Source organism: Cervus canadensis, chromosome 9, assembly GCF_019320065.1.
Source record: "Cervus canadensis isolate Bull #8, Minnesota chromosome 9, ASM1932006v1, whole genome shotgun sequence".
In the NCBI taxonomy this organism is placed as follows: domain Eukaryota; kingdom Metazoa; phylum Chordata; class Mammalia; order Artiodactyla; family Cervidae; genus Cervus; species Cervus canadensis.
The window spans coordinates 14,144,330-14,167,616 of record NC_057394.1 but is presented as its reverse complement, the minus strand read 5'-3'; the positions used below and the strand labels follow the sequence as shown (position 1 = coordinate 14,167,616).

At 42.2% G+C, this 23,287-nt stretch overlaps 1 protein-coding gene across 5 annotated transcripts in view; it reads right to left on the bottom strand.

The window, feature by feature from the left end:
• The window catches only part of LOC122447477 (ATP-binding cassette sub-family C member 4-like), a 1,659,665-nt gene that overhangs the window by 1,539,918 nt on the left and 96,460 nt on the right, over positions 1-23,287 (bottom strand). For 2 of the 5 annotated variants that reach the window (XM_043478126.1, XM_043478125.1), the window contains exon 21: positions 4,995-5,145. The exons of 2 other annotated variants lie outside the window; for them this stretch is intronic. In XM_043478126.1, the coding sequence (XP_043334061.1) occupies positions 4,995-5,145 (151 nt within the window). Of the gene's footprint in view, positions 1-4,994; positions 5,146-5,228; positions 6,305-23,287 lie in introns of those variants that run through there. One more of the 5 variants, XM_043478127.1, reaches the window with a different exon arrangement.

Genomic DNA, 23,287 nt, shown 5'->3' with positions numbered 1-23,287 from the left:
TTTTGCAAAAATGTACCCTATAAACCCATTAAAAGCAGCTACATATTTGTCATTAAGGTGAAAAAAAAGGTCAGCCTAAGCGTCCAGAGGCAGCTTAGCAGTAGGATCTGAAACTAAACCTCAGAACGTCAGTAGTCCTTCTGAGCACAAGGATGAAGCAAGTTTAAGCCTTCTGAATACAGTAGTCGGGTGTCCCTGTTTTTACTGGTACCTTCAGCAGTGACCTTAAGACATACCATCAGTTACATTTCAAGAAAACAGTGGCATTATTTATGGCACAGACCCACCACCTAGAGAGAGAGCATAAACAGTTCTAATCAACTGGTCACCACATTTGCTTATACGGGGTGTGTGTGGGGGTTATCTGGACTGAATAATTTGCTGTCTAATGTTCTTGCAGCATACTAGGGTGCAAAAAGAAAATCCCAATATTCCACAGGGATGGGGCCAAAGTTCTCAGACTCTCCAGATCAAATGCTGAGAAAACCTAGTCAGTTCAGTTCAGCTGCTCAGTCATGTCCAATCCTTTGCGACCCCATGGACTGTAGGACTCCAGGCTTCCCTGTTCATCACCAACACCTGGAGCTTGCTCAAACTCATGTACATTGAGCCGGTGATGCCATCCAACCCACTCATCCTCTGTCATACTATTCTCTTCCTGCTTTCAATCTTTTCCAGCATCAGGGTTTGTTCCAATGAATCAGTTCTTTGCATCAGGTGGCCAAAGTATTGTAGTTTCAGCTTCAGCATCATTCTTCCAATGAATATTCAGATTTGATTTCCGTTAGGATGGACTGGTTGGATCTGCTTGCAGTCCAAGAGACTCTCAAGAGTCTTCTCCAACACCACAGTTCAAAAGCATCAATTCTTCAGTGCTCAGCTTTCTTTATAGTCCAACTCTCACATACATACATGACTGCTGGAAAAACCATAGCTTTGACTAGACAAACCTCTGTCAACAATAATGTCTCTGCTTTGTAATATGCTGTCTAGGTTTGTCAAAGCTTTTCTTCAAAGAAGTAAGCATCATTTAATTTCATGGCTGCAGTCACCATCTGCAGTGATTCTGGAGCCAAAGGAAATAAAGTCTGTCACTGTTTCCACTGTTTTTGCATCTGCTTGCCAGGAAGTAATGGGACCAGATGCCATGATATTTGTATTTTCAATGTTGAGTTTTAAGCCAACTTTTTCACTTTTCTCTTCCACTTTCATCAAAAGGCTGTCTTTAGATCCTCTTCACTTTCTGCCATAAGGGTGGTGTCATCTGCATATCTGAGGTTATTGATATTTCTCCTGGCAATCTTGATTCCAGCGTGTGCTTCATCCAGCCTGGCATTTCACATGATGTACTCTGGAAATGTTTAACAAGCAGGGTGACAATATATAGCCTTGATGTACTCCTTTCCCGATTTGGAAACAGTCTGTTGTTCCATGTCCAATTCTAAGTGTTGCTTCCTGACCTGCATACAGGTTTCTCAAGAGGCAGGTCAGATGATCTGGTATTCCGATCTCTTTAAGAATTTTCCACAGTTTGTTGTGATCCGCATGGTCAAAGGCTTTGGCATAGTCAGTAAAGCAGAAGCAGATGTTTTTCTGGAACTTTCTTGCTTTTTTGATCATCCACTGATGTTGGCAATTTGATCTCTGGTTCCTCTGCCTAAAGGAGATCAGTCCTGGGTATTCATTGGAAGGACTGATGCTGAAGCTGAAACTGCAATACTTTGGCCACCTCGTGTGAAGAGTTGACTCACTGAAAAAGACCTGATGCTGGGAGGGATTGGGGGCAGGAGGAGAAGGGGATGACAGAGGATGAGATGGCTGGATGGCATCACCAACTCGATGGACATGAGTTTGAGTAGACTCCAGGTGTTTGTGGTGGACAGGGAGGCCTGGTGTGCTGCAATTCGTGGGGTCGCAAAGAGGCGGACACAACTGAGTGACTGAACTGAACTCCTCTGCCTTTTTTAAATCCAGCTTGAACATCTGGAAGTTCATGGTTCATGTATTGTTGAAGCCTGGCTTAGAGAATTTTGAGCATGAGTTTGCTAGTGTGTAAGATGAGTGCAATTGTGTGGTAGTTTGAACAGTCTTTGGCATTGCCTTCCTTTGGGACTGGAATGAAAACTGACCGTTTCCAGTCCTGTGGCCACTGCTGAGTTTTCCAAATTTGTTGGCATATTGAGTGTAGCACTTTCACAGCATCATCTTTTACAATTTTAAATAGCTCAACTGGAATACCATCACCTCCACTAGTTTTCTTTCTAGTGATGTTTCCTAAGGCCCACTTGACTTCACATTCCAGCATGTCTGGTTCTAGTTGAGTGATCACACCACCGTGGTTATCTGGGTCATGAAGATCTTTTTTGTACAGTTCTTCTGGGTATTCTTGCCACCTCTTCTTAATATCTTCTGCTTTTGTTAGGTCCCTACCATTTCTGTCCTTTATTGTGCTCATCTTTGCATGAAATGTTCCCTTGGTATCTCTAATTTTCTTCAAGAGCTCTCTAGTCTCTCCCATCCTATTGTCTTCCTCTATTTCTTTGCACTGATCACTGCGGAAGGCTCTCTCCTTGTTATCTCTCCTTGCTATTCTTTGGAATTCTGCACTTAGATGGGTATATCTTTCCTTTGCTCCTTTACCTTTAGCTTCTCTTCTTTTCTCAGCTATTTGTAATGCCTCCTCTAACAACCTTTTTGCATTTCTCTTTCTTGGGAATGGTTTCTAAAAACATTCTTAAAATCCAGTACTTCCTCTTTAAAAAGCCTTAGGAAGTACCCATCTCTCTACTTTCTTATGGATGGGAAGTGGCCCTTTCCCCAGGCATAAATCTCAGTCACACGTTCCTTCTGGAACAACTCCTCTTTGAATGTACCAAAGACCTGCTTTGCAACAAGACTGTTGAATGGCTCCATTTCATGGTGGTCAGTTGTGTCTGACTCTTTCTGACCCCATGGACTATAGCCCATCAAGCTCCTCTGTCCATAGAGCTTTCCAGGCAAGATTACCAGAGTGGGCTGACACTTCCTACTCCAGGGGATCTTCCTGACCGAGGCACTGAACCTGTGTCTCTTGCATCTGCTGCATTTCAGAAGGATTCTTTATCATTAGTGCACCTGGGAAGCCCAACTCCATTTCATGAGCAGCCTCAAATCATAAAACATGTGAGGCCTTGTCTACAGAAGACTGGATGGAGTTCTTCACTTCCTTTTCTGCCTCCCTGCATCCTACCATCCTACCAAGTCACATTAGCAGGACGTCACACAACCTGGACTCTACTGCTCTGCATCCCATTCAAATACCTCTTAAGACCAGACCTCATGGAAGTTTAGCTGATTCTCCTGATGACCAAAAATTTTTCTATAGTTTTTATGAAACCAACAACCGCTCTCTATTATGCAAATACTTAGGATAAATGCCTCTTAAGAGTTTATTATTAAAAAAAAAACATGCAAATACCACAATAAAAATCTCCTTTGTTTTGATAAACTTAGATTTTTTTTTTTCCACTCAGGATCTACTAGATACTAAGGATCATGAAACTCAATATACTTCTCTTCTTGGCTTGATTTCTGGAAAGTTCACTAGTAACTATCCATTGTTAAGGTTTGTGGTATCAATACAAACGTCTTCCTTCCTTTTTGGCTCTTGCCAAAAGGTATACTTTTAAAAAATACATTTAACAGTTCTACTTTCCTTATGATTTCTTATCATTTTTATTATTAATGAAATAAGTTTGTGCATTAATGAGATAAGCTCTGAATGAATCTATCCTCTGTGAATATCTGTAGAACAGAAGGATCAATCATAAAATGTGTTCCCCATCATTCTAAAGCTACAAAGGTAGATGGAATAATAGACTACATGCCTACTGAACAGATCCCATCCTGTGTCCTTCTAAGGGGTTTCTTTTCAGCATCATTTATATGAATAGCCTTGGGGATGGTAGAACACAAACAGTGTGTTCACCCCAAATAATATTGATGATAAAGGGTAAACCTGAAAATAACAGAACTTAAGTTTTCCGAACATTTAACAACTGCAACTTACTTGCCATCTTTTAGGTATATGAAAAAGTGAATTTTTCAAATGTATCATTTCTGGTATATGAGTGTATTTCCTGATACCTCCTTTCTTTTTCCTAATTTTTTCCTTTCCGTGTCATATCTAGTAACTCTGGGGTAAGAAAAATCCCCTATTTTCCTTGTACATTCATTCCAGAGTAATGAAATATTTTATTTTTAAGAAAAGTACTTACGGAGTGGCTGCTCTGTTAGAAAGTATGTCATGAGCAAGACATAAATGGTCCCTATCCTCATGGTGCTCAAATTCACCTGTTGCTGCTGTGAAATCGCTCAGTTGTGTCTGACTCTGTGAGACCTCATGGACTGTAGCCTACCAGGCTCCTCTGTCTGTGGGATTCTCCAGGCAAAAATACTGGAGTGGGTTGCCATTTCCTTCTCCAGGAGATCTCTCTGACCCAGGGATTGAACCTGTATCTCTTATGTCTCCTGCACTGACATGTAGGTTCTTTACCACTAGTGCCAACTGGGAAGCTGCCCTTGAACTAGTCGATACATGGTCCCTCAGCCTTCCTGTCTGTGAAATGGAGAGATTCCAGACTGTCTCTGATGGTTAGGATGCAGCTCTATTTGAAAGCCAGTGATGACCCCCAGGTGCCTGCAAAAACTAGTCTTCCCAGGATTCCACCCAGAAAAGGAGTGGATCTGGGATGTCTAAGAAGCAGGAGGTAAACAGTTCCCTGGAATCAGGATGTGGCAGGGCAAACTCAACTCTTTGTGCTGAAATGCAAAGCTACAGCCGACCTGCCACCTTAAGGGCCACACTGAATAGGGCCCATAATATTCAATTACCTATCATTAACTTAGTGAGAAATTACAGAACAGTCTGCAGGATTTCAGGGGTCTGGTTAATGAAATGCCATAAAGGAAAGCCAGCCTACTTTGCCAAACCAACCTGAGAGTCCCGTACTCACTTGCACATTCCAGGCGTTTAACATCTAGTGAAGTCTCTGAGAAATACCGCTGAAGAAAAAAGAAAGCAATACCAAGGGGAATCACGGGTATTGCAATCCAAGGAATCACTGCCACCATCACGCCTACTATACCAATCACAAGTAGAAATGTCTGAAATAGTGAAAATAGATACAGAGGCATCTTTGTCAAGGATTTTTTTCAAAGATAAGCTTTAATGTTTTGTTAGGATTAAACTCTTTTCCTAAAAGATGTGTTGGAATAATAGGGAATGTTTTCCCATCCAAAGAAATAAAATAATATGTGGTCCTCGTGGTATTTATTGCATGTGTCTAAAACTATGAAGAGAACTTTTCAGGTATTAGCTCCTTTGGTACACGCAGTAGCCATATGAGGCAGGCATTACTACTTTTAACAGATGAGAGAATATTTGAAACTCCCAGGGAAAAAGACTTGAATACCAAACTATCAGGAGTCAGTAGGTGTTACTAGAGATGAGCAAGCAGGTATCACAGATGAGGAATCCAGAAGTCTCAGCTATACATATCAGGATATAGAAGTGATTATAAATTGATTATAAATTCAGTGTCCATAAAAGTAGGAAAAAATTCAAATATTGATCTTTGGAAGTAGGAATTCTCTGTTTTGGTTTTCTATCTATTAACATTTACTGAGTGCTGACTGTGTACAGGGCCGCACATTCAACACTTCTTGTGTATTAACTCATTAATCCTCACAATAGCCCTATGTAGTAACAATATTATCTCATTTTACAGATGGAGACACTGAGGTACATGGAGAAGAAAAACAACTTGATCACGACTCCAAAGCCTAAGTTGCAAACCTGGAGAGCCCATGTCATGAGATGATATGACACATTTAAGCTTGCCCCCAACATACATCCAACTTTCCACCATTATGCTAAGTATGTAAAATGTTCATTTCAAAGTCTAATGATTATAACACCAGCAGATACCATTTATCAGATGTTTACTGCATATAAGGCATTATGCCAAGAATTCTGTGAATATTCATTTAATCATCTCATGCCATAATGTGGTTTTATCTTCAGAAATGACCTTGAACTAAAATGATGGCAGAAAGAATATTACATGCTGCTGCTTTAAATATCCATCTTTATAAGGAAAAGTATGATATCATGGTGGACAACTTCAGGCGACAGGAATGCAATCAACACTTAGTGTCTGCCTGCTATGGAAGTGGGGTCGGTACTGGGGACATGGAGATTCACATGGTCTGGGTCAAGGCTTCTGAAGTTTGTGATGTCAGGTAGAGACAAATCCATGACAATCTGCAAAGGCAGAGAGGGCAGAGGAAACACAGGGAAGAATATATGAACACCTTCTTGAGAAATCAAAGAAGAGATTGATAACTGAATTTCACAGGCTGGTTTAACAGAGAGTGGCATGAATAATTTGCAAGTAGTAATCATACTTCATATAAATTTTGACCAAAAAGGAGGCAGGAGGAGAAGGTTTAGATGCTTGTCTGAGTTAGCACTGGTTTTTCTGAGTCCTCTCAGCACCAGCACCTGCATCCCATGCTCTCCAGCCCAGGGTCTCCCCCTCTTTGTCACTCAGGACTGGCCCTGGCACATCTCTATGGAATGGGTTAGTGGGGTAGTGCCTGTATCACAGAGACTCGGGTTATCATTGCACAGCTCTTCCAGATCAGTTTTTCAGAGGATCTTCACAACTGTCTTGTGAATGAGAAAAGTAAGAACTATCATTTCCATTTATAGATAAGAAACATGAAGCTTGGAGGGCAAGTGGCTGCCCTAAGTTTTTCCAGGAAGGACCGCAGGTCATGGAGAAAGATAGGAATGGTTTGTACTCAGGAAATCCAAGAGCCACAGTTACAGGAAGAGGAGCCTGGAAAGGGGAGGAAACTCCCAGAAATGTTACTCTGTAGCCAGGAGCCCTTGTGAAGCAAACTGCATTATCTGGATGGAGATCCATGTGCTTTTCCTGTTTCTCTCATCTGTGCCATGGTATCAATATAAAACTCAGGGTGAAGAGGAATGGAATCCTGAAGGAACAAATGCCAATCATAAATGGAGAAAAACAGAGCTGTCTGACCTCGCTCCTACTAGACCTACAGATGAACAATGTTATAGTTACTGGATTAACTGTGCATCCCAACCTGTTATACCCTTGGTGCTCATAAAGAAGGTCCTGCTCACTGCTCCCATGTCTGGTCTTAAAAGTCACTAGGGGTGTCATCATCAATTGTTAGAGAAAAAACCTGCTGAAATATCAATCAGGAAAAAAATCCAAATTACAGTTTTTTGTTTCTTTGTTTTATTAGCAGATTCACATCATTTGACTGGACAATATTCACCAGTTTCAATCATCTGTTTCTACACAGTTAAGGGCCTTTAATGACTAATCCAGCCTGGCAGACAACCTGGGAAGCAGACGTGAGATCAAAATGAAGGCAGTTATGCCAATGCTTTTTCCTTGGGTGCCCATTAAAGATCAGTAACTATTGCTCTCAGAAGATCCCCAGTTAGGTTTTGTCCTTCAGATTTCATGTCCCTAAATTCTGAAGCAATACAATTTAACTTCCTCTAAGAGTTTTCTTTCTACATGAAGATCATACTGTAGCCAGTCTTATAGTGGATTAAATATTATATAAACATATATATGTATATATACATGGACACATTGTATAGGTTTATACATAAAACCTATTTTATTATATTATACATTTATTAGTATCTATGTATATACATTTATGAATATTTTATTTATTGCCAGCTCTCTCAAACTCTTTAAAAAAAGTTGGTAGAAAGCAAAAATAGGATCTGAGCAAAAAGTCAACACTCTAAAGAAGAAAATAGAAGATTCTTGGGTGCAATAAACATCCCTTCCTTGAAGCCAATCTCATCTCTTCATTCCACATTCCTAGGAATTCCAAGGAGCCTAATCCAAGCTACACACACAACTCCACCCATCTGACTGGATTTCAGACCCATCTGATGGCCCACCTCACCACGGCCAGTGCTTCTGTACCTCTGTCTCACTATGGCACAGAGACAATGATGTGTAAACAGCAAGAAGCATGTTGACACAGAAGCAAGTCCTAATGTCCTGAGAAATAAGGGGAATCATTGTTTTGATATGCTTATAACCTATTTGGAGCACACCATTTGAGAATTCTATCCAAAGTCTATGTTCATATGAATAAATGCAAAAATTCTAGGATAAAGTCTTTCACCTGAAAGTACATGGTGATTTTTCACAAGGCAGAACAATTCTTCAGTTTGCAGAGAAGATACACTTGGAGGAGAAATTCCATTAGCCAGGTATTGAGGTATCTGAGACTTAATTTTAAAGAGGGTTTAGCGTACACCCTCTTGAAAATTAACAGGGATGGTAAGACCCTACACCTACTTTTAATCTCAGTAAACCTGGGATATATCAATGTTATAAAAGGATGGTTCAGTTCAGTTCAGTCTCTCAGTCATGTCCAACTATTTGCGACCCAATGCACTTCAACATGCCAGGCCTCCCTGTCCATCACCAACTCCTGGAGTTTACTCAAACTCATGTCCATCAAGTTGGTGATGCTAACCAACCACCTCATCCTCTGTTATCCCCTTCTCCTCCTGCCTTCACTCTTTCCCACCATCAGGGTATTTTTAAATGAGTAAGTTCTTTACATTAGGTGGCCAAACTATTGGTGTTTCAGCTTCAACATCAGTCCTTCCAATGAATATTCAGGACTGATTTCCTTTAGGATGGACTGGTTGGATCTGTTTGCAGTCCAAGGGACTCTCAAGAGTCTTCTCCAACACCACAGTTCAAAAGCATCAATTGTTCAGTGCTCAGCTTTCTTTATAGTCCAACTCTCACATCCATACATGACTACTGGAAAAACCATAGCTTTGACTAGACAGACCTTTGTTGGCAAAGTAATGTCTCTGCTTTTTAATATGCTGTCTAGGTTGGTCATAACTTTTCTTCCAAGGAGTAAGTGTCTTTTAATTTCATGGCTGTAGTCACCATCTGCAGTGATTTTGGAGCCCCCCCCAAAATAAAATGATATTGGTGGGAATTAAATGAGTTTAGGTACATAAAGTGCTTACCAGTTTATCCGTAACAAATATAAACTCTAAGTCCATTATTTTCACATTTCCATATGCTCTGCGTTACAGCAGCCAGGGGAGGAGGGAATGGTGTATTGCAGATTTAAGGACTTAAAAAACCTTAAGAACCTCATGAAATTGACCCTAAGAGGCCACTCATTCTAACCCCTGGAACAGCTTTCTACTATTCAAGGATATATCAGAGAAGGTGATACTTTTCTTAGTCGTGGTGATGATGTCACATGTATAAAAGTGACTGTGGCTCTTCTCAAGCCACAGAACAATTGAATCTAAGGTCTGTTTTGTTTGAAGAAGTACTTTTAGAGATAATGATCAATAAATCTCATTTATTACAGTTTTTGTCCTCTCTGTATTTTCTTCCCAATCCTAGGTCTTCAAAAAATTGATAACCTTAGGGATATGGCAGCAAGCCAAGGTTTTTAGAGATGTTTATTTTCTTATTCCATATTCTCTTTCTGTTTCAATTTTGCTTCTTCTATGAGAAGACTTACTGTGAATATTTATGGGAAACTAAGGGGAAAAGTGTACAACCTCTGAATAACTAAACCAAACTAAGTTATTCAATTCAGTCCAAAGAGAAGATCAAATTGACTTTTTCTATTCCATGCACCATGAACTGGTCTATTGATATCAATGGAAGGATAAAAGCTAGATTTTGTACACTAGTGAATCTTAGGAAATTCAACTGTGTACACTCCAGTTCAGCCTCTCAGCACAGGCAAACAGCCTGGTTAAGATGTCAGGATGACTAAGGTAGTCATCACACCATCTCCCCTCTTCAGAAAGAATGCTGTCCTGTGAAACAATTTCTGACAAACCAGTCAGTTCAGTGACTCAGTCATGCCTGACTGATTGCAATCACATGGACTGCAGAACATCAGGTTTCCCTGTAAATCACCAACTCCTGAAACTTGCTCAAACTGATGTCCATCGAGTGAGTGATGCCATCCAACCATCTCATCCTCTGTTGTCCCCTTCTCCTACTTCCTTCAATCTTTCCCAGCATTAGGGTCTTTTCCAGTGAGTCAGTTCTTCATATCAGGTGGCCTAAGTATTGGAGTTTCAGCTTCAGCATCAGTCCTTCCAATGAATATTCAGTACTGATTGCCTTTAGGATTGGCTGGTTTGATCTTGCAGTCCAAGGGACTCTCAAGAGTCTTCTCCAAAATCACAGTTCAAAAGTATCAATTCTTCAGTGTTCAGCCTTCTTTATGGTCCAACTTTCATATCCAAGCATGATGACTAGAGAAACCATAATAACTTTGACTAGATGAAACTTTGTCACCAAAGTAATAATGTCTCTGCTTTTTATTATGCTGTCTAGGCTGATCATAGCTTTTCTTCCAAGGAGCAAGTTTCTTTTAATTTCATGGCTACAGTCACAATCTGCAATGATTTTAGAGCATAAGAAGATAAAGTCTGTCACTGTTTCCATTGTTTTGCCATCTATTTGCCATGCAGTGATGGGACTAGATGCCATGACCTTTGTTTTTTGACCTTTGAGTTTTAAGCCAACTTTTTCACTCTTCTCTTTCACTTTCATCAAGAGGCTCTTTAGTTTCTCTTTGCTTTCTGCCATAAGGGTGGTGTCATCTGCTTATCTGAGGTCATTGATATCCTGGCAATCTTGACTCCAGGTTCTACTTCATCCAGTCCAGCATTTCACGTGATGTACTCTGTATATAAGTTAAATAAGTAGGGTGACAGTATACAGCCTTGTTGTATTCCTTTCCCAATTTGGAACCAGTCTGTTTTTTCATGTTCAGTTCTACCTGTTTCTTCTAGACCTGTATATACATTTCTCAGGAGCCAGGTAACCCAGATAACCATGATGGTGTGATCACTCACCTAGAGTCAGACATCCTGGAATGTGAAGTCAAGTGGGCCGTAGGAAGCATCACTAGGAACAAAGCTAGTGAAGGTGATGGAATTCCAGCTGAGCTATTTCAAGTCCTAAAAGATGATGCTGTGAAAGTGCTGTACTCAATATGCCAGCAAATTTGGAAAACTCAGCAGTGGCCATAGGACTGGGAAAGTTCAGTTATCATTCCAATCCTGCACAATTGCACTCATCTCACACACTAGCAAAGTAATGCTCAAATTTCTCCAAGCTAGGCTTCAACAGTATGTGAACTGAGAACTTCCAGATTTCAAGCTGGAGTTTGAAAAGGCAGAAGAACCAGAGATCAAATTCCCAACATCAGTTGGATCATAGAAAAAGCAAGAGAATTCCAGAAAAACATTACTTTTGCTTTATTGACAAACCACACTGGCATCTAAATAAATAAACCAGAACTGAAAGAGACACGTGCACCCCAATGTTCATCACAGCACTGTTTATAATAGCCAGGACATGGAAGCAACCTAGATGCCCATCAGCAGATGAATGGATAAGAAAGCTGTGGTACATATACACAATGGAATATTACTCAGCCATTAAAAAGAATACATTTGAATCAGTTCTAATGAGATGAATGAAACTGGAGCCCATTATATAAAGTGAAGTAAGCCAGAAAGATAAACACCAATACAGTATACTAATGCATGTATATGGAATTTAGAAAGATGGTAACAATAACCCTATATGCAAGACAGAAAAAGAGACACAGATGTATAGAACAGACTTTTGGACTCTATGGGAGAAGGCGAGGGTGGGATGATCTGAGAGAACAGCATCGAAACATGCATATTATCAAGTGTGAAACAGATCACCAGCCCAGGTTGGATGCATGAGGCAAGTGCTCAGGGCTGGTGCACTGGGCTGACCCAGAGGGATGGGATGGGGAGGGAGGTGGGAGGGGGGTTCAGGATGGGGAACACATGTAAATCCATGGCTGATTCATGTCAATGTATGGCAAAAACCCCTACAATATTGTAAAGTAATTAGCCTCCAACTAATACAAATAAATGGAAAAAAAGTCTTTAACAAACTTGGCTAGAATAACTAGGAAAAATAAACCTCAACAACTTAACTACATTTGAGTATACAAAAATTAATGCAAAACGCATCAGTTTCTAAAAAAGCTATAACAATAGGAAAATATCTTCATACTTTTAAAGATACATAAAGATTTCTTAGGATTCAAAAGCATATCATAAGAGAAATTAAAGGTAAACATGACAGGATAACCGGCAGGAAGGCTAGGGGTCTCCAAATGGAGGAAATACACTGCAAGTGTCAGACATTTTTTCTCTCTCTCTTAATGGGTAGAAGGAAACAAACTACAAGTGTCAGATTCTTTTCCTTTTCTATACAAAATTAAAAGATGTCTTTAAAATTCTGTGTTGCCACGATGACACCTGGTTCCACCTGAACTTAACTTTTCTCAAACCTTGAGCTAACCAATGCATTGCTTTTATGGAAATGTTTTTCTTAAGCTATGATAATGAACTATGTATTTACCCTAGACTCTGTCTTCAGGTCAGTTCTGCCTAAGACTCAGAACAGACTTGAAAAACCAGTATGTTTTACTCATCCAAATGTTCTCTTAAGCTTTGTTAATGAGAGTATGTCTCTGCTTGGAAACCTGCCTTTTTTCAAGATTCAGTAAATCCCTTTATGGCCCAGGAAAACACCTTGTGCCAATGTTATCTCAAAATGCATGTTGTGGGTGAGGGGCCACAAGTGATTTTGCTGCCCAGGAAAATAAAATCTGTCACTATATCCCCTTTTACCCAATCTATTTACCATGAAGTTGTTAGGTAGTTAGAATAAGAAAAGGGAGTCCAGAATGGCTGTGGCTCAAAGATAAGGAAGGGAAGAGCCCGCAAAAAATAGAACACAGGAAGGTCCAAGGACTGGAGTGAGGACATCAGGTAAAACAAACAGCACTCCTGGATAGCCCAATATACATAGGGCAGGCCCAAGGGTAGGAGAAGAAACATAAAAAAAGAGGAGCCAAAATTGGGCAGGGGGCCTCTTTTCTCTTTGAGTCTTTTGGGTCAGCATGCCCTCATGCCTCAAGGATGTATTTTCCTTTACTTTCTAAATAAAACTGAGCTATAGCACTGAGCTGTAACACTGGTCTGTCCAAGGGCTTTAACACTGGTCCATCCGAGAGTGTAACGCTGGTCTGTTCGTTGCCTCAAATTTTTGTTGTGATGAGACAGAACTGAGGAAATCACAAACTCCCCAACACCTATGGTGCCATGACTCAGATTTAACCTGGCTGAAACCACCTCAGCTTGGCCCCCACAAGAAGAAGGCCAACAACAGCAGGAGCCCAACTTGGCGAAATCTTCCATGGTGAAAGCTGAACATGAAGAAAACCCAGTGCAGGGGAAGTGACAAAAGCCCAGAGTGCTGGAAACCAGGACAATGAAAAACAAATTCAGCAGAAAACTCATGCGGCTCAGTCTCAGATTAACCTCCAGATAAGGTAGGAGGTCCTCGCTCCTATGGCTGGAATGACATATGCCTAACAAAATCTTAATTCCTTTACAATCTCTAGTTTCTTGTTTCCTCTAACCCCCCACGAACAGGTGAATGGCAGTGGGTGCAACTGAGGGACTCAGGCAGGGGCTACTCCTCAGTGTGTCCCAAAGGCTCCACTATCTGCTGGGCCCCCTAGCTGTTACCCAAGCCAGTGGGGGGTTCTTCTGTCCTTCTGTCCTTAATCTTCTTTGTCCTAAGGATAAGGCCAATGAAAACTATGAGCACTCTTCAGGTATTTAGCAGATTTTCCAGCAGTTTATGAATGGGATTCCTCAGCATGTTTTTCCCACTGCTTTCTCCTACTGTCCTTCAACTCCTCTCTCTTGGGACTTGAGTCTGGCAAAAACCCATGGTGCCTGGCTTCAGGACCTAATGAAGCTCAGGTTCTGATGTCTCATTGCAAAAATTCTGTTAGAGACACAGAGATAGGTAAGAGGTGGATTTGCTCAGATTCAGAGAAGCATACTCCACAGGGTGTGGGCCATCACAGAGGGCAAGTGGTGCAGTGTGGCTAGGTTTTGCAAGCTGGGTGAATTCATACACTAATGAGTGGGAGGATCATCCCAACCATTGGTGAACCACCCACTCCCCTGTCTTTTGACAGTGACTTGGAACTGTCCTGCCACCTCTGGGTATGTCATTTAGCTTACAGATTAGGGATCAAGGTTCAGTTGAATTTGGCTTGTCATCTTGGACCCATTTGATTTTAATTGGTTTATGTTTTGCCCTTGTGCTATGTCATTCTTTCAAAAGTTGTGCCCTGCCCCCCTTCCCTCCTGTTTCATGCTCTTTTCCTGCACCCCATCCAGACCCACAATGTTGCCTCTACAATCTTCTGGAGGGACAACCAGAAAATAGCTGGCCCTTGGGAGGGAAATACAGTATAATAGCCAATCCCTCTAGATATTCAGGCCTTCATCTTCCATGTTTCCTACAACATGTGTAACATCAACATCTCTCAGTAAACCCGATAGGGTGGGTGACATGCACACAGTGCCTGCTAGAAGTCCATCTGTTGGTGGCATCCCTTCAAAGGCAAGTGGGCTTCCAGGGATAATGTTTGCCACTTTGGGAGTTAGCCCTACAGGCTGTTTGGGCCCAAACCCTTACCACACTACTCCTAACTTTACAAACATACCCCTGGATCAAATCTCCACTCCACTTTTATGGAACTTCTGGTCTGTTTCCTCTTATCAGTTTGTTCTTAAGGCACTTACTAACTCCTACAACCAGGACGCTGCCTCCTTGTAGGCAACATCACTCAACCCAGCCTATTATGAAAATACTGTTAATACCCCTAACAGGACCAGATAACCCACTCCTTTGTCATTACTTCTGCTATTACCTAAAGTGGGTCTATGAAAATGAAATGTTTACCATTGGAAACACTCTAAACTGCTCTTATTGAGGACTAGGGGAGGAAATGAGTGACTTACATTCTCTCAGAACAGTAAAAGGATAAGCCTTATGGCTGTTTCACCAGGTTCCCCGGCTCAAGGCACAGGCTTGGGTCGCTTTACATCATGATATCTATTCCCATCCATGGTGAACAAACTGGCAATAAGTTAAAATTACAATCCCTTAATTCTACCCAGCACTGGTCATGCTGGAGACCTTGGGGGATGCCCAACTCTGTCCCAGGAGCTCGACCTGCCTCGACCTGCCTAGGGATCCAGACACCGGGAGGTTGTCATGCCTCAACCTGCTTAGGGATCTGCCAGTCCTGGGGGGTCCCAGGAGGTCAACCTGCCTTGACCTGCCTAGAGATCTGGTCCTCGAAAGGTTGTCATGCCTCAGCCTGCTCAAGGATCTGCCGGTCCAGGGGTCCCAGGAGGTTGACATGCCTTGACCTGCCCAGGGACCCAAATCTTGGGAGGACAGCCTGCCTCGACCTGCCCGGGGATTTGATCTCCAGGAGGCTGTCATGCCTCAGCTTGCCTGGGGATCTTCACCCTGACCCAGGGATGCCTGGCTCTCAAGTTGCAACAGTACTGGATAGGATCAGCTTCAGAAAGACTCATCCATAAGGAAGTCCACCCATGGAAATAGAAGGAAGCCTATTACTTGTGGGACTGTGTCCAGTCTCAGCAATAATTCAGGAGCCCAATGAAAACCCCATTGCCTTTCTGGAAAGGCTAAAAGAGGCCCTCTAAGAGTTTACCAATCTGGACTTAGACTCTTATGAGGGACAGGTGATTTTAAAAGACAAATTCCTGTCCCTATGTGCATCAGACAACAGGATAAAGTTACAACAGCTACAGCAGCAGGACCCTGTTGCTTCTTCAGATGAGATGGTCCAGACAACCACCAATACCTTTTATAACAGAGAAAAGGAGAGGGAGTTCAAGGCCCAGGAAAGGGAGAAAAGGAAATAGGCAAGGCATGCCCAGATGCTGGCTGTCCTCCAAGGAAGCCCTATGGCAAACCCCGAGTCTTTAAAGGACAGGGCATGAGGCAAAAACCTCATCTGTAGACAGGCAAGGCATTGGGCCAAAGAGTGTCCAAACCATGACAAGTCTCCTAAAAAGGCTTGCTACAATGCCATCAATTGGGACACTGGGTGGCACTCTGCCCCCAGGACCCAAGAGCCTCAAGGTCAAGCCCCAAGCCTTCCCTCACAATGGTTCAACAGGACTGAAGTGGTCCAATCCAGCAGCCTGCCTGTCACAGATGACCATCAAAGGGCTGGAGCCAAGGGTGAAACCAGATGTGGCAGGTAGCTCTGAGAATTTCTTGGTTGAGACATGGGCTACCTACTCTGTCATGACCTCCTGCTCCAGAGCCTTCTTCTCCTAAACTTGTACCATTCTGTGTACCACAGTAAAAACAATTACAAAAGATTCACCTGAACACTTCTTTGTTGCTGGGATGGACATGTATTTTCCCACCAGTTTCTGGTGCTCCCTGAGTGTCCTACTCATGTATTGAGAAGAGATATACTTACTAAACTGGGGACCACCTTTGTGATGGGAAGATCTTCAGCCCCTAGAGCCCTACAGCTTCTGGTTACTACTGAGGAACCCATTACACACTCTCCAATAGAGAGGGACCAAAAACTAAGGGAGAACAAAATTAACCCCCAGGTGTGGGACCAGAGGACTCCTGGACAAGCCCACCAAGTTGAACCTATCATCATTGTGCTCTGAGATCCCACTGGGTTTCCTAACCAGAAACAATATTCCTTCAGAAGAGAAGCTCAGGAAGGACTCAGTTCAGTTCAGTTCAGTCACTCAGTCATGTCTGACTCTTTGCAACCCCATGAACCACAGCACTCCAGGCTTCCCTGTCCATCACCAACTCCCCGAGTCCACCCAAACCCATGTCCATTGAGTTGGTGACACCATTCAACCATCTCATCCTCTGTCGTCCTCTTCTCCTCTTGCCCTCAATCTTTTCCAGCATCAGGGTCTTTTCCAATGAGTCAGCTCTTCACATCAGGTGGATGGCCGAAGAAATGGAGTTACAGCTTCAACATCCAGTCCCTCCAGTGAAAACCCAGGACTGATCTCCTTTGGGATGGACTGGTTGGATCTCCTTGCAGTCCAAGAGACTCTCAATGTCTTCTTCAACACCACAGTTCAAAAGCATCAATTCATTGGCGCTCAACTTTCTTTGCAGTCCAACTCTCACATCCATACATGACTACTGGAAAAACCATAGCCTTGACTAGACAGATCTTTGTTGACAAAGTAGTGTCTCTGCTTTTCAACATGCTGTCTAGGTTGGTCATAACTTTCCTTCCAAGGAGTAAGCATCTTTTAATTTCATGGCTGCAATCACCATCTGTGGTGATTTTGGAGCCCAGAAAAATAAAGTCAGCCACTGTTTCCACTGTTTTCCCATCTATCTGCCATGAAGTGATGGGACCGGATGCCATGATCTTAGTTTTCTGGATGTTGAGCTTTAAGCCAACTTTTTCACTCTCCTCTTTCACTTTCATCAAGAGGCTCTTTAGTTCTTCTTCACTTTCTGCCATAAGGGTGGTGTCATCTGCATATCTGAGGTTATTGATATTTCTCCCAGCAATCTTGATTCCAGCTTGTGCTTCTTCCAGCCCAGCATTTCTCATGATGTACTCTGCATATAAGTTAAATAAGCAGAGTGACAATATACAGCCTTGACGTACTCCTTTTCCTATTTGGAACCAGTCTGTTGTTCCATGTCCAGTTCTAACTGTTGCTTCCTGACCTGCATACAGGTTTCTGAAGAGGCAGGTCAGGTGGTCTGGTATTCCCATCTCTTTCAGAGTTTTCCACAGTTTATTGTGATCCACACAGTCAAAGGCTTTGGCTTAGCCCATAAAGCAGAAAGAGATGTTTTTCTGGAACTCTCTTGCTTTTTTGATAATCCATCGGATGTTGGCAATTTGATCTCTGGTTCCCCTGCCTTTTCTAAAACCAGCTTGAACATCTGGAAATTCATGGTTCGTGTATTGCTGAAGCCTGGCTTGGAGAATTTTGACCATTACTTTACTAGCTTTCGAGATGAGTGCAATTGTGCGGTAGTTTGAGCATTCTTTGGCATTGCCTTTCTTTGTGATTGGAATGAAAATTGACCTTTTCCAGCCCTGTGCCCACTGCTGAGCTTTCCATATTTGTTGGCATATCGAGTGAAGTACTTTCACAGCATCATCTTTCAGGATTTGAAATAGCTCAACTGGAATTCCATCACCTCCATTAGCTTTGTTCGTAGTGGACTACAGCTTCTAGTAAATAAATTCCTTGCCTGAGGGCTATTGGTCCCCACCGTGTAACACCCCGATCCTCCCTGTAAAGAGACAGGCTGGAACCTGGAGAATGGTTCAAGATCTCCAGATCATAAATGAAGCTGTAGTCCCCCTCCATCCCACAATACCCAATCCCTATGTAATCTTGGGAGAAATCCCACCCGGTGCCAAGTGGTTTACAGTCTTGGATCTCAAAGATGCATTCTTTTGCATACTACTGGCTAAAGAACCCCATTATCTTTTTGCCTTCAAGTGGGAGGCTGCAGGAGCAAAACACCAACAGATGACTTGGACAGTATTACCACAGGGGTTCAGAGATAGCTCTCACCTGTTTGGGCAGGCTCTTAGCCAGGATCTCCTAGATCTGGACCTGGGACCTAATAGGAAAATATTACAATACATAGATGACCTACTAAATTCAGGTTCTAAACCTCTTGGCAGAGAGGGATTTCAAGTCTACCCGTGCTAAGGCACAGATGGTCAAGACAAAGGTCACTAACCTGGGAGCTTACACACTGGTCTAGGAGGCTATCCTCTGATTGAGTACAAGGAATCCTCCAGTTGCCCTCCCCCATGACTCAAAAACAATTTTGAGCTTCCCTAGGGCTAACTGGGTATTGTAGAATCTGGATACCCAATTATGGTCTAATTGCCCAGCCCTTAAAATGAAAATTTGAAGGGATGGGATGATTTAATCCCACTGATGTGGGGAACTCCTAAAAAAAAGGCAGAGGCTACACTAAAACAAGCCTTAACTCAAGTACCTGCCTTAAGGTTGCCAGACCCAGAAAAAGCATTCCAACTTTATGTCCATGAAAAAGAAGGGTTAGCCTTGAGAGTGTTAACTCAAAAGTTCAGATCTGAGCCCCAGCCTGTAGCTTACTTATCCAAGAGGCTCCCCCAACTCCCCAAGGCTGGCCTTCCTGCCTTTGAAATCTTGCAGGTATTGCAATCCTGATAGAAGATGCTTTTAAACTCTCCTTTGGGGGTAAACTAACTATTTTATCAGCCACCAAGTGAGACAATTCCTAAATGGGAGAGGCCATTTATGGATGTCTGATCAAAGAATCCTTAGATATCAAGTAGTGCTGATGGAAAATCCAGGCCTCACTATATCCCCTTGCAAGGTTCTTAACCCAGCCATCCTCCTGCCTATCCCCGAAGGCTCTCTCCCCTTTCACTCTTGCCTAGAAACCTTGGACCACTGGACAAAACCCCAAAAGGGATTGTCAGAAGATCCTCTGACCAATCCTGAGGAAATCTGGTACACTGATGGAAGCAACTTTCTTTTGGATGGAAAAGGAAGAGCTGGACATACAGTAGTCTCCAATTTTGAGACCATAGAAGCTACAGCTTTGCCATCAGGTCAACAAGCTACAACATGCAGTGCCAGTCCAACAAGGATATATAAAACTACAGCCGACCATGGAAAATATCACTAACACTTAGATGGACACCTCTATAAGGACTCTGAGGCTTGAGACTAGCAAGAGGGGGAGGCCCAATGCCCCTTGCCATCCCAGTTCAGCAGGAAGTAGCCAGAAAGACTTCGATGTCCCTATTCCCAAAGAATTGGGCCTCCCATCTCTTGAGGGTGGAATGTTAGGTAGTTAGAATAGGAAAAAGGAGTCCAGAATGGCCGTGGCTAAAAATAAGGAAGGGAAAAGCCTGCAAAAATAGAACAAAGGAAGGTCCAAGGACTGGAGTGAGGACATCAGGTTAAACAAGCAGCACTCCTGGATAGCCCAATTTACATAGGGCAGGCCCAGGGGAGGAGAAAAACACATAAAAAGACAAGCAACAATTGGGCCAGGGGCCTCTCTTGTCTTCAAGTCTTTTGGGTCGGCATGCCCTCATGCCTCAAGGATGTATTTTCCTTTACTTTCTAAATAAAACTGAGCTATAACACTGAGCTGTAACACTGGTCTGTCTGAGGGCTCTAACACTGATCTGTCCATCACTTCAAATTTTTGTTGTGAGGAGACAGAACTGAGGAAATTACAAATTCCCCGGCAAAGTGGTGGGACCAGATACCATGATCTTAGTTTTTTGAAATTTGAGTTTAAGCCAAATTTTACATTCTCTTCTTTCAACTTCATCAAGAGGCTCTTTAGTTCCTCTTTGCTCTCTGCCATTAGAGTGATATCATCTGCATAACTGAGGTGGTTGATATTTCTCCTGGCAACCTTGATTCCAGCTTATGCTTCATCCAGCCCAGCATTTCATATGATGCATTCTGCATATAAGCAAAAAGGCAGGGTGACAATATACAGCTTTGACATACTTCTTTCCCAATTTTGGACCAGTCTGTTGTTTCATGTATGATTCTGTTGCTTCTTGACCTCCATACAGATTTCTCAGAAGGCAGGTAAGGTGGTTTGTATTCCCATCTCTTCAGAATTTGCCACAGGTGGTTGTGATCCACACAGTCAAAGGCTTTATCATAGTCAATAAAAAAGAAGTAGATGTTTTTCTGTAATTCCCTAGGTTTTTCTATGATCCAATGGATATTGGCAATTTAATCTCTGGTTCCTCTGCCGTTTCTAAATCTAGCTTGCACATCTGAAAGTTCTCAGTTCACATACTGCTGAAGCCTGGCTTGAAGGATTTTGAGCCTTGCCTTGCTGGCATGTGAAACGAGTGCAACTGTATAGTAGTTTGAACATTCTTTGGCATTGTCCTTCTTTGGGATTGGAATGGAAGATGACCTTTTCCAGTCCTGTGGCCACTGCTGAGTTTTCCAAGTTTGCTAGCATATTGAGTGCAGAACTTTCACAGCATCACCACTTAGGACTGAAATATCTTAACAGGAATTCCATCACCTTCACTAGCTTTGTTTGCAGTAATGCTTTCTAAGGCCAACTTGACTTCACACTCTTGGATGTTTGCCCCTAGGTGAGTAAACACAACATCGTTGTTGTCTGGGTCTTTAAGACCTTTTTTGTAAAGTTCTCCTGTGTATTCTTGCCACCTCTTCTTAATATCTTCTGCTTCTGTTAGGCCCTTGCCATTCTGTACTTTATTATGCCCATCTTTGCATGAAATGTCCCCTTGGCATCTCTAATTATTTGAAGAGATCTCTAGTCTTTCCCAATGTAATCTGGCACTTTGGCAAACTGTGTGAAAATTACATTAACTTGAAATATTTTGTGCTCAATGGTCTATTTTGAGAAGAGTTGATTTTAATTCTGTGAGTCTACATGAGAACATGTCCATTTAAGTCTTTACGGATTACAAAGCCTAGAAACTATGTGATACAAACTCATGAGGTAATATTTACAAGCCTGAAATTTGTCTGTCACAATAATTTTAATTCAACATCATGCCTTTAGCAGACTATTTCTACTACTTAAAAATACATTTGGTGTTTTAAAATAACAATACATTATTTAGTGTTCATCTGCATATCTGAGGTTATTGATATTTCTCCCAGCAATCTTGATTCCAGCTTGTGCTTCAACCAGCTTGGCATTTTGCATGATGTACTCTCCATATAATTGAAATAAACAGGGTAACAATATACAGCCTTGACTTATGGCTGAAAGGAAAGAACTAAAGCACCTTTTGATGAAAGTGAAAGAGGAGAGTGAAAAAATTGGCTTAAAACTCAACATTGAGAAAACTAAGATCATGCAGCCGATCCCATCACTTCATGGCAAATAGATGGGGAAACAATGGTAACAGTGACAGACTATTTTCTTGGGCACCAAAATCACTGCAGATGGTGACTGCAGCCATGAAATTAAAAAATGTTTACTCCTTGGAAGAAAAGTTATGACCAACCTAGACAGCATATTAAAAAGCAGAGACATTACATTGCCAACAAAGGTCTGTCTAGTCAAGGCTATGGTTTTTCCAGTAGTCATGTATGGATATGAGAGTTGGACTATAAAGAAAGCTGAGTGCTAAAGAGCTGATGCTTTTGAACTGTGGTGTTGGAGAAGACTCTTGAGAATCCCTTGGACTGCAAACAGATCCAACCAGTCAATCCTAAAGAAATCAGTCCTGAATATTCATTGGAAGGACTGATACTGAAGCTGAAACTCCAGTACTTTGGCCACCTGATGTGAAGAACTGACTCACTGGAAAAGACCCTGATGCTGAGAAAGACTGAAGGCAGGAGAAGGGAATGACAGAGGATGAGATGGTTGAATGGCATCACTGACTCAATGGACATGAGTTTGAGCAAGCTCCAGGAGTTGGTGATGGACAGGGCAGCCTGGCATGCAGCAGTCCATGGGGATGCAAAGAGTCAGACACAAGTAAGTGACTGAACTGAAGTGAACTGATTTAGTGCTCAACATGTACTTAGCTTTTGTGCTAAGAATTTCATTAAAACAACTTCATCTTGTCTTCCCAATAAACCTTATGAAATTGGTATTATTTTTCCTGTTTTACAGAGAGGAAGTGTGGTTTTGTGCATCAGAGATGGTAAGAGGATGATCCAGGACTCAAGCTTCAAAAGGGAGACTGAAGGCCTCCCCTCTCCATGACACTCTGAAGCTGTTGACATTGTAAATGATTATCAGGTGCTGAGGTTAGTCACTCAGTCATGTCTGACTCTTTTCAACCCCATGGACTGTAGCCCACTAGGCTCCTCTGTCCATAGGGATTCTCCAGTCAAGAATACTGGAGTGGGTTGCCATCCTCCTCCAGAGGATCTTCCCCAACCCAGGGATCGAATCCAGGTCTCCTGAACTGCAGGTGGATTCTTTACCATCTGAGCCACCAATCATACTATACAAATTGATTTTTTTTAAATACTGCCCCTCTTCTTCCTTTGGAATTGTGAACAACTCCCCTTTTTCAATAACTATAATGTGACTGAACAGGCAAGATATCTGTAGTTATATGAGTCAGTGTACAAAATGGTGTACAAACTCGTGATCACACCTATTTGGGATGTGGTCTCTGAATGACATCATCTGAGGGGATGGACTGTCTTGAAGTGTGGACACACTAGTCATAATCCAGGGTTTTCACACCTGCCATCACTACTTCA